The sequence below is a fragment of the Falco peregrinus genome, chromosome 9 (genome assembly GCF_023634155.1).
Source record: "Falco peregrinus isolate bFalPer1 chromosome 9, bFalPer1.pri, whole genome shotgun sequence".
Classification (NCBI taxonomy): Eukaryota; Metazoa; Chordata; class Aves; order Falconiformes; family Falconidae; genus Falco; species Falco peregrinus.
Window position 1 is genome coordinate 9,231,978 of NC_073729.1, and position 16,951 is coordinate 9,248,928.

Genomic DNA, 16,951 nt, shown 5'->3' on the forward strand with positions numbered 1-16,951 from the left:
TAATTAACAGAAGAGGGGGAAGCATTATCCTCATAAAAAGCTTTTTAATATGATGCTATCTCTGTCGCTTCCAGATAATAGTTCACGGTGCCATTGAACATACCTCCTACAACAGTATCAAGCCAACTGTATAAACTCAACAGCTGTTTCAGAAAAAAAAAATCCACAAAATTGAGGCATGGAAATTATTCTGGAGTCCATTATCACTTCATCATTGTAGTAGATGTCCAAACCACCCTGATTTGTTCTACTTCTATTGCCTCTCCACTGCACATACCTTGACAAGACTTCTCATCTGTTAACAATTTAAATCCTTTTCTGCAGCTGCAATCAAAACTGCCAACAGTGTTTTTACAGAAATGATCACAGCCTCCATTACTGGACTGGCATTCATCAATATCTGTAACAAAAAAAGTACTTCAGCAAATAAACGCGGTACTTTCTACATACTTCCACTGCCAGATACAGAAAACAGTCACGTCCAATTGGTTAGAGAAGCCCAGAAACAAAATCTAGCGAGACTACTACAGATTGTAAGGAAGATCAGATCCAGCTTTTAAGAATGATCTGGCCCACTCAGCCCCATGGCAGTGTTATTTGCTTTCATTTAACATATTGCTGTCGGATACATTTGAGTACAGGTATGCACAAAAGACCATTTCTCCAAGTTCTGTTCGGAAACACTTTTGACTTAAATGCTCTCTAACAGGTTTTAGCTTTTTAAACACTCTGTTTCCTCTTCCTAAGCCCTGCAGAAATCTCAGACAGAGGAGACCTCCTGTTCTTTTCATGCCAGTATTAGAATGAGTTCTTTATCTAATATTAATTGACTCAGGCATGGGGATTCCATTATTTTTGCCTAGCACAAACATGTTAACATCCAATTACTGGAAAAAACATATAACCTAAATGTCCCGCCGCTCCCTTCCAGTACTCTCATTATTGCTGCTTGGACGAGCGTAAGTAATTCCACTCACACATCCCTGTTTACACACTGATATATACTTATAAACCCAGCTGACTGTTGTTAAAATAGCAGACTATAGGTCTGTATGCCTGTAAGAACCTACAGCCCTACCCCTCCCAATACCAACCTCTGCTTTACTACAGACCTGTATTACCTCCTACGAAGTCTCACGTATGAAAAATGAGGCTACCTTGGCAGGAGGGGTGGAAGCGGCAAGAGGAAGAACAGAACAGCAGAGACTGTCTGAACATGATGCACCTGATGCAATGGAAACCATGCGCCTACCCCTAGCTGCAGTCCTTGCCTAGGTCAGATTACACATACCAGCTTTCCTCTGGACACCAGATGACCTTCACTTGGAGATGACTATCTTACAGCAAGGTGTTGGTACGTATGTGTCCTTAAGTACAAAACTCACCTTTACATGTCTTCCCATCAAACTGGAGCGTGAACCCAACAGGACAGCTGCAGTGAACCCCGGTCGATGTATCTTTACACGTACGGTCACAGCCACCGTTATTTACTGCACATGTTTCTAGCCAACAAGATAAAGTTTGCTCAGGGATATTATAACGGTAATAAGAAACATCATGCGATACAAGGCGCAGTTCCAAGCACACTGCTGTTCAACCACATTTACTCTGTATACATGAGCAACTACTAAATACATGTGTTGGCAAAATCCCTGCCTCTACTACATCCAGTTTTTTGCAGACACTCTACAAACTAAGATACTGTCTCTGGATATTCTGTCCTTAAACACAGATTCCCGTTCCTTGATGGTTAATTTGTTCCTGCCACTCTGTCTCCTTATGCCTACACTCAACCCTGGCTGATCCTCTGACACTTCCTACCAATGCTCAGACACCTGGTTACAATCAACACTACCAACCCAGTTTTCTAAAATCCCTCCCAACACAACTTCCCATGCTACCTGTGCTCCCAGTCATGGTGGATTACACCACACTGAGTGTTCCTTCAGGCTTGTAACCCAGGTGCCATCTCAGTCTAACGTTCCTGTAACTTCCCTCAATGCAAACTGTGCCTAGATCTCACCAAATCTTTCCAGCAAACACTCCTAAAATACAGTTCTTCACATCCAGCTAAACAAAAATAACTCACTCTCTGGCATCCATCCTCTTGTAGTCAGTCTAACCACCTTTTTACTGGCTGGACAAATGCAATTTTATCTAGCACATACCGATTCAGACAGCTGCAAAGATAATTTTCTATGTCTGCTTTTCAAAATCCTCTCTTTCTAGCTCTGTCTCCTGGTTTTCTGCAGCATCAAGCATACGCTACTTATTCTCAGGTTTTAAGACCTTTACTGATTTATTCCCTCCCAGTCTCTCTCACATTCAACATTGGGAGGCTGTGTCCAACCTCTATGTGAAGACAGAGTGCCTCTTCTTTCTTCCTCTTTGCACAGAAATGCCATTTTTTGGAAAATGAGGCTATTCATTTAGATGTCTAAATACGGACCCAGGAGCTCAGAGCTAGCCCTATACCTTGGGTATTTTCTTCCTCAGCCTCCGTGCCACCTCTGTGGCAATGTCAATATGCACAGTAAATCACCCTTATTGCCTGGAGTAAGGGCTGGTGAGAGGTGGACATCCACTGACCCAGCTGCCCCGAGACCACAGGGACTGGTTCTCATGCCTGTGCCTCCCCAGTAGTGACAGACCCTCAGAGGCTGGCATTCTGGGCCAGATGTGAACACCTCTAGGAAGAAGAAGATGGCCTTGTATCCTAATATGGCTTCCTAGATGCAATCCACCACTAGACCCAATCCTCTTCCATGTACAAGTACACTTTCAACCGAAGAGAAGCAGGTAAAACACCGCTTCCTCCAAAATCACTTGGCTAAAACTGTAGCACAGAAGGGATTGTACTGCATTCCCATGATGAATTAGAACTGTGGAAACATAGACTACTTCAAGGGCAACTTCCTGACACCTCCTACTGACCATCACAAACAATGTACATAGTTTCTTACACATTACGGAATAATATTATTTCCTTAAAAGGGAGTGGAGCATCTCAGGCAGAATTCAGCCCAGAGCTACGATGGTTATAATAAAAAAAAAAAACCAAACCCAAATCTTCAATCTAAAAGGTTTCATCACAAAGCAAAATAATTGGGAATAAGCGCTTTTACCCATAAGCAACCGTCGCTTCACCCTCTTGTCCACATCGGCTCCTGCTGTAGTGTTTCCCTCAGAAATTTCAACAGCAGCCTCTTCCCTCTCTGTAAAGAGCATGAAAAAAAGCAAATGAGTAAGTGTGCCCTGACCAGAAGCTTCATCTGATATCCAGTATGCACACACATGCAAACAGCTGCATCGCATGCTGAATTATCAGTTGGAACTAACTAGGCAGAAATATTTTTTTTTTAAAAAAGTAATAATGAAAATAACTAAGACCCTTCAGTCAAAACCATGAGAATCCTTTGCTTTTGTTGCTTCCTTGCAACTCATGTTTGCTTCAGTATTCTTAATAAAACAGAAGATGTGCTGCAGATGTAGTGAACAGCAACAAGCTGAAAGAATTACCTGAACTGTCATGAACTGTTCTGTTAAGAGCACACTGTCATCATCTATCATGGACTAATACAAGCACCAGCCACTTATGCTTGATCATTTCTTTACAATCAATAAAAACCAAACTCTTCCAGAGTCTGAAAGGGTTTGTAAATTTTAAGTGCCTTCTTTACTGGACAACTGCCTTGCAAAAATTGTACTTTAATTGAATTCAGAGTTCTGGTTTTAACAGCTGTACGGCTTGGATACACTCGCTGGCTTATGCTATACAAGAAACTGAACCTAAAATATCCTAGAGGGAAGGGAATCTTCTTTGGTTAGTGACAGGCCTTGTGTTTCAGAGGGACCAGGTGTAGTTACGGGCTGTGCTAGTATTAGGTAGCTACTTATACAGGGAAGCATAAGTAGCCTGGACCCAACCAATTCACTTGTGCACTAGCAGGCTTCCTTTTTGGATCCCTTGACATTTTCCAGAAATACTATTATGAGGAGCATTAATCATACACATACAGCAATGCCACACCACTCTAGAGTCAGTCATCAACAGAAAACTACTTCCCTCCACTGTATACTGACCCAGGCAGGTTTTCCCATCCGTATGTATGATGTACTTGGGGTGACATCCACAAATAGGCCCATTATCAGCATCATCACATGTATGTTGACAGCCACCATTTCCATGATTACATGTCACTAGAAAGAAAACATATGTTACACCTCCCAAGTACTTCCAGCACCTTCGAAAGACAGTGTGTAATTTTGTCTCCATGTGACCATCCAATATACCTTCCCAACACGCCCCTTGCCCGAAGAACTCTGTTGAGACCGAAATGCTGCAGAGCTCTCCTGCGGAGCTGAACTCCCTACCGCTAGGAATGATGGTGCAAGTCCTGAACTACAGATACTGCAGCAACCAACAGACTGCTGTGGTAGCGTCCAGCAAAGCCACTGATTCTAGTTTAAATGCACACAATTTAGGCACGTCATCCCAGTTTAGCTGTAACATACCAAATCCCATATCACTGCAAACAGAACACTATTTGTTCACTTTGGGAAACCATAAGCATATGCAGAATGTTGCATACAAATACAGCTCCTCTGGTTCTTGGACAGTTCAAATCCTGGTCGGCATTCACAGGCAACTCCTCCTTTGGGTGTTTCTCTGCAGATGTGGGCACAGCCATGATCTTTATTCATGCAGCTCATGCCTTCTGCAAAACAGGACAAGTGCAAGAGCATCAGCATCCTCAGTATCTCTGAATGCAGGCAACAGTCAAATAAAGTCAGTTCAACACACGCAGAGACAACAGCCTGCTACTTCTGGGAAGACTCTGTAGCGTTAGAACAAGAAGTATAAGCTTACAGACAGGAAAGGCAGGTAGTCCAGTCCTGCAAAGTTAACGGTCCCAAGGTTTCTCCATCTGTGATCTTTTCTGTGCCCATATTCTTTGACTGCAAGGTCAAAAAGCAACATCCCTAGATTTGTGCAGCATCTGCATTCTCATCCAACGCTCTCAACTTCATACCAGTGTTTATAAAACCTCATTTCTTTCATTGAAATTGCAAGGTGGCTGATATCTGGCAAGATCAAAGCCTAAAATGAAGTTCTTATCTCTCTGCTTAAAAGAGCAGCCACCAGCCACAGGAATGCCTAGGCCAACAGTCACGAAAGTCATCCCTATTTCAATTACTGGCCTACAAAGCAGATTCCCAAAGTCATAAGTACCTCAGCAGTGACCAAGCAGTGACCGGGTAGACATGCAGATTGTACGTATGCCATGTGTCAATTCTCTTTTGTAACTGTTTTGTTTTGATTTTTTTTCTGATTTCAATAAATACCTCCCAAAATAAGTCCACTGGGGATTATCACAGCGTTCTATATTTCTACACAACTTCCTGGCTGGACAGAATTTAAAACTGGCCAGTGCCTGTTTTAACCAAATGAAAAAGCAATGTGACACTAGAGACTTCCTTCTTTTTGGTGCACCTCCTAAAAACATCCTATCATTTTTCTCTCTAACAGTTACAACTTGTTCATGCACCAGCACTCAACAACTGCCCAAGTGTCTTGTCTGGCTTGTGCAAGAAGTTAAAGTAAATTAAACAGGGAGAAATTATTCCCAGAGTTACTGTAAAAACTTCTTTCACCTGGCCCCACCGTTCAGCCAAATCAATGCCTTTGCCATTGGCAAGATGGTGACGCATTGTATACACACAAGTTAAAACTACACAGCTGCAGGCTGAGTTATCAAATGGGTTCATTAGACCAAATTTAAAGAATATTTTTTCTTCTAACAGTACACCATAGATTTTTTGCTGAAATATTCTATAGTGCTACAAAACTGGGAGAGAAGACAACTGAATGCTCTCCTCAGGTATACGGAGAACACACCTTTGCCATCAAATTCTCTGCCTTGGTGCACTTGGCTTTTGTAAGACATGTTACACCAAAATGCTCTTTCTCCTTGGTGAGAACATCTCATCTGAGAAGACTAAGTGGGGCACTTTGGCTGCAAGGGCTTAATCCACATTACCTCAGTGGACTTCTGCAGAGTTGAACAGATGCACCACCAGAGAGAGAACGAAAAGGGTGACCATGCTAATGAAAAGGGTGACCATGCTGCTGAAAAGGGGCTGTGTGAACACCCTACATATTTGTCATGCTTACACAGCCTTTTTTGCAGCCTTATTACCAAATTAAACAAACCCACTGTGCTGGCAAGCCGAGGTCAGCTTTTTCTCCATTATTCCACTGCACTTCCATGAGGTCCTTGCTCTGCACACGACTATTCCTGCTATCTGAAGCACAAGCTACAGTACCCTTTCTCTATTAAGACAGCCTTCAGCCACAAAAGAATGGATATTGCAGAGCCTAGATTATTCTGCTCTACTGGCTTTTTGATTCCTTTCCCACAGTGAGGACTCCAGAAGTCTAGCAAGACAATGACACCTCAAATCCTGCAGCACAGACACAGCCCAAGGAGCCCACAGAAAGCTGTCATCCATTATTGTGCTGACGCTCAAGGAAGGGGACAACCCATCAGGCCACAAATTAGCTTCATTAACTCCAGTGTTTCTGTGACATTTCTGTTCTTAGCATGCAATATGATTTGGACTGTTAGCTCAGAGGTGTTAGAAAGCATTAAGAGAATTAGCAGCTTGGTTTCTGTTAAAGTTGCCCTTTCGTCTCTATCAAGCTCTGTTCAAGCACGTACTTTGGTAAAACAGACAAAAGGTTTGGTTGCTCCGTTCTGAGCAAGCAGAATTCAATCAGGTCTTCACAGAAAGCTAAAACTGCCCTTTCCCAAACCAGGGCACTTTTTAATGACGATGTAACCATTGTGTAACAGGGCACATGACCAAACCCACCAAAATCTAGCTGACCCAAAAGACAGTGCATAGAAGATACCTACATCCACACGTTCTAGCTTTTACTATGAACCTGCTGCTTGTTTCCAAATGTGGTAAAAGATTTCCATTCAGGCCCATTTTATAAGGTTGTATTAAAGAAATGTCTGTAAAACCGCAGCTGCTGTGTGACTGCAGACTCCTTCATGGACAAAGTCTCCCAGGTCACATTGCTCCAGAGCTGTTGCAATGGCAGACCGTGGTCCAGAACCAAACAAATTTTGGTCAGATCCCACCACATGCTTCCCTGACACACAATTCCTCTTGCAGGAGGCCCTGACTGACTGACACACAAGTGTCTTGGCATGGATGAGTCTCTTGATCACCACATTCACAGCCAAGAGAGCAGAATCCAGTGCCTGGCTTAGCAGACCCCAAGCTGGTCAAGTCCCTTCTGATGACTGGACCTTCACAAAGTTACCCAGCAAACTTCAGTGAGCTCCGAGCACTCCTCGCACCGGCAAAATACAGGCAAAAAGCCAGCCCTGTACTTCCCTAACAGGTCATGTTAAATCAGTATCTTACATTATGATCTGCGTTTAAATCTTTGTCTTTTTTACACAGAAGATGTGGGGACATCACCATCCATCAGCTAAGAGCATTAAGGCTCCATTTAGGGAACATTCAAACAGGCGCTCAATAGGACAGAGGGAGAGGATACAACTGAACAAAGAATTACCAGAAATCCTCAGAGGCACCCTCTAAGAGCCAAATGGTGAGAAGATCAGCACAGCCAGCAGCACAGGACATCCCAGGAACGCTTTAGTCTTTTTTTCACACTTTCTACACCCTTGTGTTAAGGCAACTTTTTCCAAAAACCTTTCTAGTTACCGCTGCTCTCCACAGTTGGAAGGCCTCTAAAAGCAACAGCTGAGATGGTCCCCTGTGTACAAGCTTTCAGTGCACACTGTGATGTCAAATGTGGCTTTCAACTTGCAGGTCCAATTCACTCCCATTGATTCAGCCCAACAAGTAGATAGCTATGACTGTGAAACACCACAAGGGAGAGTAGCAAGATTTATCATCCAAAGCAACAGCAGCCACAAGATGAACTACATATTTACTCATGAAAAACTGTTCTCCTTCAAATTTTTGTGTTCTGTGATATGGAGCAAGTTAAACTCAGAAACAGGCTACATGTGCACGGCTGCCCTGCCAGCTGCTGTAACAATCTCCCAAAGTAAATCCATTCTCCCACACACAGATGAAGAAGAGCTCATTCAGAGCAGACAGGCAAGGAAAAAAAAAGACCGTGCACAACTTCCCAAGGACACTCTGAGTTACTGTAGTGTAAAAGCAGGGGCTAGACAGAGCTAGCAAGCCCCTCAGAGCACCTCTGTGCTTCAGACCAACACAGTCATATCAGATGAAGCATCAACTTTATGAAACTCTCCTCTAATACCTACCTGACTTTGAGTCCCATGTCACAGTAGGTGACATGGAACCCAGAGAATAATTGCAGATAGACTTGGAAGGCCAGACAACTCGGGGTTCCCCCATTACACTGGTCATCAGGAGGAGCACAACAGCCCCAAACCTCTCTGTTTCTCCTATCTCCACTTGTTTTCTGTGTATGTAAAGACCAGTTTTGCAGACCACCAGGAAGGTCTGTCAAGTATTAATGTATGCACTCTTTTCATTGGCGTGGGAGACAGGGAAGGAAATGCTCCCTTATATTATAGATAAGAAGCAAAACTGAATGGATGGTCTAGACAGTAGGTGCCAAATGCTGTTTCGATCAATGCTGTGAGGTCTCAGAACTAACAGAGTATATACAGAGAGATGTATACACAAGACAGAGAACAGAAGACGTAGCGATGAGCAGAAAAGCAGAGAACAAAGTGAGTGGAAAGATAAAGCAATGAGATTTGGCTTACAACAGACCTGCCCACCCAAGAAAAAAAAAAAAAAAAAGTGGGGAATCCCGTGGAGTACTTCTTCACAGTAATGGTGGGGAGGGGAGAAGGAAACAGTCATAGCATAACAACTTGAAAAAATGGCTTTTAAAGACAAACAAACACTTGTGTATTTCAGTATGAAGAAAAAAAGCATTTTAGGCAAGAACAGTAAGGGTTTTTTTTCTTAAGGCTGGTTTCTATAAAATATATTTCATTTATAGTTTTTAGGAAAAAAGGCATCTTTTTCTCCTCTTGCTTTTCCTCCCCCCCACCCCCCCCCCCCAAAAAAAAAGACTAAATCAAATGAAAATTTGGTATTATGGGTATTAACAGAAAAATGGCCTTTTTTGCTACGAGTTAAAAGAAATTAACTGCATCTTTAAAAATAAAGAGAACAGAGAGAGAGTTCCAAAGGTACAATTTAGGGAACAAATATGAATGACGGAAAATGCTGCTGCTGTTAGTTCGGGAGATTAGAGGGTACTCCAATAGCAGCAAATAAGAATAGAGTTGGAAGGTTTTTCTTCCCTTTGCATCAGAAGGAGTTAAGCAACTGATTTTCATCCTTAGATTCATCATCCATGGACACACACACACCCCCACTGCTAGCAAGGCAACACGAAGGGAAATGCCTTGCCTACCTCTGCAGCCTTCCTGCTTGTCCCCACACCTGGCTCAGCTCCTGCAGTGGCAAGCTGAGCCGTGGCCTGAGAAATGGCCACGCATCAGCAGACCCCTGTGAGACCAAACCCAGTACCAGAGAAGCTGAGAATACAAATTCTTAATTCAAACAAAAGATCAGTTCAGCTACGTCAGATGACAGCCACCTCAGTGCACTCATCTATGGATGGCCATATATGTCTAGAAATGTCGATCTCTTCACTATGGGGATCTTCAAAATGAGATTTGTTTATTCATGCTCAGATTCCTCTTATAGTCATGCCAACGATAAGCCATAGATTAAAGAAAGCTTTGCAGCTTTAAATACTTCTTGGTAACATATTCACTGTACAGTTCAACGGACAACTCCCTGATCTGAGCGACCACTTTAAAGTATTCCCTAAGGGCATCCAAAATAATTTTGTTCAATCCAATGTCTAATTAGATATCCAAGGCTCTGTGATCTCTCAAAGGTTGCTTCATAAAGGTTTCACTCAAAATAAAGAACACGGTAAGAATACCTTTGGGGCTGACAAATAATAAATCTCTTAGCTGAAACCTAAACACTGTATCAGGGAATCTAAAAAGTACCTCAAGGTAACGCAGGTATTGCCCTGCAACTAAAGCCAATGGAAATGGTCAGAGCTCATTGTCCTTCAGTTTGTTGCCCTTCCCTGCATCAGGACACTGCTTAGCTGCACAACAGGGCGGAAAACACTTGGGGAGTACAGCGGTACAGCTGTTAACAAGCACAGCACCGCAGACATACAGGTGAGATCAAAGGGGCAGAAGGGACGTAATGCTTTCAAAGTCACTTAGAAGACTCTGACACTGTTCCTTTTAAAAAGAGTGAGGACTTCAAGACCCTTTACAGCTTTGAAAAACTCAACCTAAAAATACTTTTGAAGCTGCTTTAAAGATTTTTGCAAGTTAGCTTCTGTCAAAAACTCCTGCTCGGTGCCTGGAGGGAAGCAGTCAGTACCTTCTGAGCGGTGGATGCAGGTATGCTGGTTATCACTTAGAAAGAACCCTTCCTTACAGCGACATTCATAGCTCCCCACAGTGTTGACACAAACATGCTGGCAACCGCCGTTGTTGAACATGCATTCATCTGTATCTAAAAGAGAGAGAGAGAGAGAGATCAGCGTTGTGCTCACACCAGTACATTCAAATTGGCAGCAGCCGCTCAATAGGCAGTACAGACACCTACTTGGCATGTAACCACCCAGGCTGCTTAGACACCCCAGGCTAGCCTGTTGTTGTTGTGTTGTTACCCTTGGGAAAGCATGTTTTTGCTGCTGCTCTTCCCCTGTTCACAGTTTGCCCAGTCAGTCACAGGGCTTGCAAGAAATGCTGGCCAACTAACCAGAGTTACTGGTTGCAACTAAGGCAGAGTCGCCTTGGTGGAGCCAGAAGTAGGGCCCCACACCACCTAGGTGAACGTACTCTGCCTCTCAGTGCAGCTGAACAGTACTACCACCCAGCAGCCTAGCACGTTTACATCTAGGTTGAGCATCCATACATGGCTCTGCCTTGCTCAGTGGGACACAACTTTGGCTCAGAACCCATCCAAGCTATAAAAGCTCCCCATTCTGAAGCAAAGATGGAACAAGAAAAATAAAAACCTCAAAAGAAATTTAGCTTAAAACCTGTCCCCTGCTCCTTACTTTCACTCTAGGTAGAATTCACACATGACATCTCTTCTGATGCTGCTTGATTTATGATCCTTCTCCTTCAACTCTAGGTCATCACCACTTACCATCAAGGCTGCTGCTGTGTTGCCCGACTGCAGTCAAGGACAAGATCAGAAGTTCTGAAATAGTTTTAATGTTGATTTTGCAATATTCAGAGCTTCAGCAATACCAGAGAATACAGAAGGGCTCTACTTGCAAGATAACCAAGAAAAATAAAGAATAGAAAACCTTCAGCTAAGCCTCTGAACAACAAGATGCTCACCCCAACCTGCAATTCTTTGGAATTCTACCCCTAATAAGCGCAGGTTTTTGTAACCACTACCAGCAAAAGAATTTTCCTACCCTAATTTTCAGAAATGTAAATTTGAACAAGAAATAAAAAAAGCTCGGTCCCTTAAAAAGAGGACAAAACAGTGCTGAGGCAAAGCACTGGTCTCATTCGCAAATTCATATGGAATGCTGTGTTTGCTCGCTGTTTTGTTCATTGTTTCTGTGCTAAAAGTACAATGTTTTTAATTTAACATTGTAGCACTTCTGGCATAAAACAGCTGTCTTCTAAAAAAGAAGAAAGAGAAAGGCTTTTAGTTAGAAGCATAACATAGTATTACAACAGATTTAATTTCTAGTGAAGGCAATGAGTAAGCTCATTGGATGCAAAAGAATGTGACCTGCTGTAGCAAAAAGAGCGGCTGACATATCTCCATCACAAAGCAGCTGAGTATTTTAGAGTTCTACACTGATGTGAATGTGCAAACAAGCATGAATAAACAGCCACCATGAGTCTTTAGTCCTACAGATTTGAACTCCAGCAGATGTTTCTGTCTTACAGACCCTTGGAAAGCTTTCAAAAAAATCATCTTTCCAACAAGTAATTGTCTATTTGGCTTAAACCCAGGCACACAGCCGAGATCTTCAAAAATATGGGTGAGAGGAGGGCAACCCTAGCGTGAACAAAGTAAATAAGCAGATTAAGAGAAGATGTGATCCAATTTGCTGCATGCCAAAATATTTATTTAACGTTTACATCACATCACAAAATTGGCAGGTCAGTACTAAAAACCGCATTGTATGTCAATGACATTTTCTTTTATTTTAGAAAGTCTGCCATGCAATACTGAGCATCTTCCCAGTTACACAGCAGGTGGCAGATTTTGGTCTAAGTTATGTTTGTGATCAGCAAGACCTAGACAAGTCAGCTGAAGTATGCTCTAGAGGGGCTACTGGATGCAAACAGAATACACCCTTTGGTGGCACTGTAAGAGGCAATGTGTTCGTTCACACTCAGCCCTTCACGGTAACCTCAACTGAACTCCACTGTGTGTTTATAGAAACTGCACTAGAGAAAAATAAGTTGGCCTTCCTGTTATTTTAAAGTATCAGCAGCTATTTTTCTTCCCTCTCTACTTTCTTTAGTGAAATACTTGGAACTTAGTGACTTCATCCTCTCCTCCGCTTACACTGTAACAAAGTTAATCTGTGGGATCTCTGAAAAATTAAATGGGACAGGTACCATGGCACAGGGCAGATCCACACAGGGTACCCAGTGTGGGTCATGGAAGCAGGACAACTTCATCAGTGTGAGGCTCTGTCCCAGGGAAATAACGCCAGCAACATACTGCACTGCCAACAGGCAACTCATGCGTTTCTGTACACTGCTGCACTGTGTGCTGAAGAATATTATCACAGTAAAACCACGAGGTCTTGTCACCCATTGTTAAGGATTTTCACCTGCTGGCGCACAAAAAGAAGGAAACTATCAAGGTCTTAAAGAAAGAAAAGAAAGTGGGTGAGAGAGAGTGTGTGCATGCAGGGTCACGGGAGCATTGTCACAATTGAACACATTTCCAGAGTTGCATACTTTTCTCCCCACTAACCACCCAGGGAAACTCCACGCATTTGGCTTAGTCCCTCTGTACTCCAATGGCCTCTATCATATACAGCTACTGCATGCTCCTAGTTGTCCTTTCCTTATAGCTTGCATGTCAGGAAGTATTCAGACACAGCGAGAAGCCCACGTGTTATACCTGTAGGACAGGGAAGATTTCTAAGCCCAGAAACACACCTGAAAACTGATCCTAAACTAACTCTGGAACAGCAAAGATGACAGCACGTGGTTTTTAAAACTCATTTAGCATTAACAACAAATGGCATTTCACACATTTTAACCAACGCACTTAACAGAAATGTAGCACATTTACTGTGGTGGAAAGAGCCAGCTGGGATGGTGCATCAGTACCTGGAATACATTCTTCTCTAGCTGAGCTGGTTCAGCCCAACAGATCAGTATGCATCTCCCATGGATGCAGTTAAAGGGTTATGTTAGCATCACTACTCACAACGCTCGTGAACACGCTTCTTACCCAGACAGTTGTGGCCATCATGAGCCAACATAAAGCCATCATAGCAAGTACAGCGGTAATTTCCCGGTATGTTGAAACACTCGTGGACACAGCCTCCATTGAAATCATTATCACATTCATCAATGTCTAAGGAATAAAGCAAAAGTCAGTATGATGGATGCTTGCTTGCTTGAGTGTTATAGACAGTTAGAGATGCGACTGTGTAAACCTGCCAGCCCGACTTCTGCTACAGAAACTGTCTTCTAAAATCACCATTGTCTTGCAAATAGACTATACTTAACACATTATTTGCTGAATGTTTCTAAAGAGTGACAAAATGCCCCGAGATTCCCCTGTAAATTCACCTTATAGTTTTTAAGGCTGCTAGTTAAACAACAAACTAGTTATTAGACCAAATGATATTACTAGGTGAAAAGCCATGCAATCCATTTGCCTTTGGTTTGGTAAATAAGATCAGGTGAAGAAATTATGGCTATTTTGATTTAAAATCGTCCTCCATATTCTAAGCCATTATTTTTAATGGCTCTGCCTTCTCAGAAATACCTCTCACTGACAGACACAGAGCACAGTGTTTCAGTCATCTTACCTTCACATTTCTTCCCTTCGCCAGTGTAACCCACTTTGCACATGCACTTGTACAGCTTCGGGGTGTTCTGACAAATAGCATCTGGGTGGCAGTCATCGAGCCCCAGGGCACACTCATCCACATCTGGGAAAAGACAAGGGATTCAGAAGGGATGTCAGAAGGTGGAGAACAGGGCACGTCTCCTGTACACATCGCTGACAGATGACATAGGGCTGAGTGCCTGTTTGTGGTGTGCGCGCGCCATGTTATATGTGAGTCACGATGGAGACCGTATCCGAACGTTAATTTATGTTCTACCTGCATATAGATGTATCTGTACGCCTTTCAGATAAGGTTGCGTTAAGCTTTTGTACCCACTTATAAACACATCCAAAATAATCTAATATGGGCTAGAACTTCCGTGAGATTTAGCTGACAGTTTTACAGAGATTCATTAGAGACTGTTAATCTTTCTGGTTAACAAAAACCAGTTATGGAAAGAGTTCTTGATCACATCTGTGATATCACCCTCAGGAGCCAAAAGATTTTTGAACTAACAAGGGGAGTTTATGGAAACATACTTTCAAAGCCACCATCAACACGTTAAAAAACTGACTTACCATTAAACAGATGCACAATTTATAACTAATGCCATTTTTTTCAATACAAGAATAGTATCTGGTGAGCAGCATTGCCAAATCACCTGGCCAGCCATCACAAAGCACAGCACACTGAAGCAAAATATCCAGGTGGAAACTTCAGAGCAGAGGAAATGAGGAAAAAAGGAAACACCAACAGGAGGAAGTCCTGGAGATGAAGAAGCGTAGACAGGAGAAGAGGAAGAAAAAGTTAAGGGCAGCAGAAGATATCAGTAGAAGTTTTTCATACAGTAGAACAGAATTCCAACATAGAAACAGGAAGATTTCCAGTAACTGGCTAAAAGAAAGAATTGCAGAAGCAGCACCCCACACAGATATAAAAAAGTGACTCCTAAAACAAGAGGAATTGCAGGAGTATCAGCAGAAGGTGACTAGTTAAATAGTCAGCCACTTTTTATAATGGGGATCACTTTTTAAAGGGGAATTTCAGCCAGCACGTCTCCCATTTACAATTACAGTATTCATCTTTTTTTTTTTTTTTTTGTGGGTTTTTTTCCTTTCCCCCAGTCACAAAATATGCCTGTAGGTACCGCGGCAACTGCCAACTGCAGAAAGTATTTGCTCGGGTTTAACTGCGAACGGTGCCCAGCAGTGGGGAACAAGGCAAAGAGCCAGTGCTAGCGCAGCGGTGCTCTCCAGGCTCTCAGGTGCACACAGAAGCAGGAACAGCGATGGGGTCCCACCAGAAAGCAGGGGGATGGTGGAAAACGAACAGGGAGAGTGGCGAAATCCACCGTGTCTCCAAGCAGAAAAGTCAGGCTTATCAAAAAACATGGGAGGCAGTGAACTGCGGGAACAGGGAGGGGTGCAGGGAGCTGCTGAGGGGCCGCCAGCTAGCGGGGTGCAGGTAGATGGGAGGAGGGAAGGGCAGGCAGGGGAGGGCAGGCGCGTTAGCAGCCCAGGCTGGCAGCGTGCCTCCTGCACGGCAAGCGCTCCCAGTCCTGCCCGGGCCAGGGGGGCAGCGGGGACCCCTGCCCCGGCGAGGGGGACCCAGGAGGCACACGGCAGGGAGGGGGCTTCCCTCAAGGCTATGACACTGAGATATCAACTAGATCACACACCGTTGGCAAAACGGCCGTGCTACTATTTTATTTTTACACTATTCCTCTATGATGTGCGGGGAAGAACAGCAGCAAAAACCCCAGCGTTAACGCACACAGAAGCACAGAACAGAGGACTGGGGGCGGGGGTGGGGAATAAACCAGCAGGCACAGGGAGCAAGGGACTTGCAGGGCCAGCAGCCTGAGCTGGAGGAAGACCCTTGGTGGGGGAAGAGGCTGCGGGCGGACATCGGCGCACTGACCCCGGCGGCGGCTGCAGGAGCGATGCACCGGCCCGGCCCCCGGCCGCCAGAGGCACGGCTCCCCGCTCCTGCGGCACAGCGGGACGGCAGCCCCGTGCCCGGCCCGCGGCGCTCAGCCCGGCTCCCCCGCCAGCCGCTGGGAAACGGCGTGCGGCAGCCACCCCCCGGCGGGAACGGTCCCCGCTCGCCCGCGCCTCACCTCGCCGGGGCGGCCGCTCGCCACCGCCTGCGCCCTTCCCTCCGCCAACGGCCCCCCCCCCGCCCGCCCGCCACGGGTGCTGGCGGCGGCACCGACGGCCGGGCGCCCCGAGGGCAAAGCCGCCCGCCCGGTGCCCCGCGGGGGCAGCCGCTGTCCGGGGCTGCAGCGGGCACTCACCGGGCGGCGGCAGGGCGGCGGGGGCGCCGGGCGCGGGCAGCAGCAGGAGCAGCAGCGGCAGCGCCCGCGCCCCCGTCGCGCCGCGGCGGCCGCCGGACCCCATCGATGGCGCTGCGGCGGCTGCGCTGCTGCTGCTGCTGCCGCCGCCGGGCGGGCGGGCGGGAGGTGTCTGCGGGCGGCCGGCCCGCCTCACACTGACAGCGGGCGCGGGGCGGCGGGGCGGCGGCGCGGGCTGGGCGGGCCTCCCCTGCCCCGGCCTCCCCCGCCCGCCCCGGGCTCCCCGCCTCCCGCCGCCCGCCCGCCGGCTCCCGGGCGCGGTGGGCGCAGCCCCTGCGCGGAGCCGCCCCGTCCCACATGAAAACCCGCCGCTGCAGCGCGCCCGCCCGCGGCACCGGCGCTGAGGCACCTGCACGACGCCCCAAACACAGATGGGTGTCCCGGGGGCGCCCCGGTACCTCACACGCGGTCCGCGGCGGCCAGCGCCAAGCGTGTCTGCCGAGGCGCCCCCCAGGGCGGCCATG

The 16,951-nt window shown here is 45.6% G+C and overlaps 1 protein-coding gene across 2 annotated transcripts in view; it reads right to left on the reverse strand.

Moving 5' to 3' along the window:
- SCUBE2 (signal peptide, CUB domain and EGF like domain containing 2) overlaps positions 1-16,641 on the reverse strand; it is a 41,717-nt gene extending 25,076 nt beyond the window's left edge. The window contains exons 1-9 of one of the 2 annotated variants that reach the window (XM_055813642.1): positions 16,431-16,641; positions 14,114-14,236; positions 13,528-13,653; positions 10,456-10,590; positions 4,593-4,718; positions 4,084-4,200; positions 3,126-3,215; positions 1,386-1,502; positions 278-400 (exon numbers count right to left, since the gene is read on the reverse strand). In XM_055813642.1, coding sequence (XP_055669617.1) covers positions 278-400; positions 1,386-1,502; positions 3,126-3,215; positions 4,084-4,200; positions 4,593-4,718; positions 10,456-10,590; positions 13,528-13,653; positions 14,114-14,236; positions 16,431-16,533 — 1,060 coding nt within the window. In that variant the 5' untranslated portion in view covers positions 16,534-16,641. The remainder of the gene's footprint in view (positions 1-277; positions 401-1,385; positions 1,503-3,125; positions 3,216-4,083; positions 4,201-4,592; positions 4,719-10,455; positions 10,591-13,527; positions 13,654-14,113; positions 14,237-16,430) is intronic. The other variant, XM_055813644.1, reaches the window with a different exon arrangement.
- Positions 16,642-16,951: the final 310 nt, after the last annotated feature.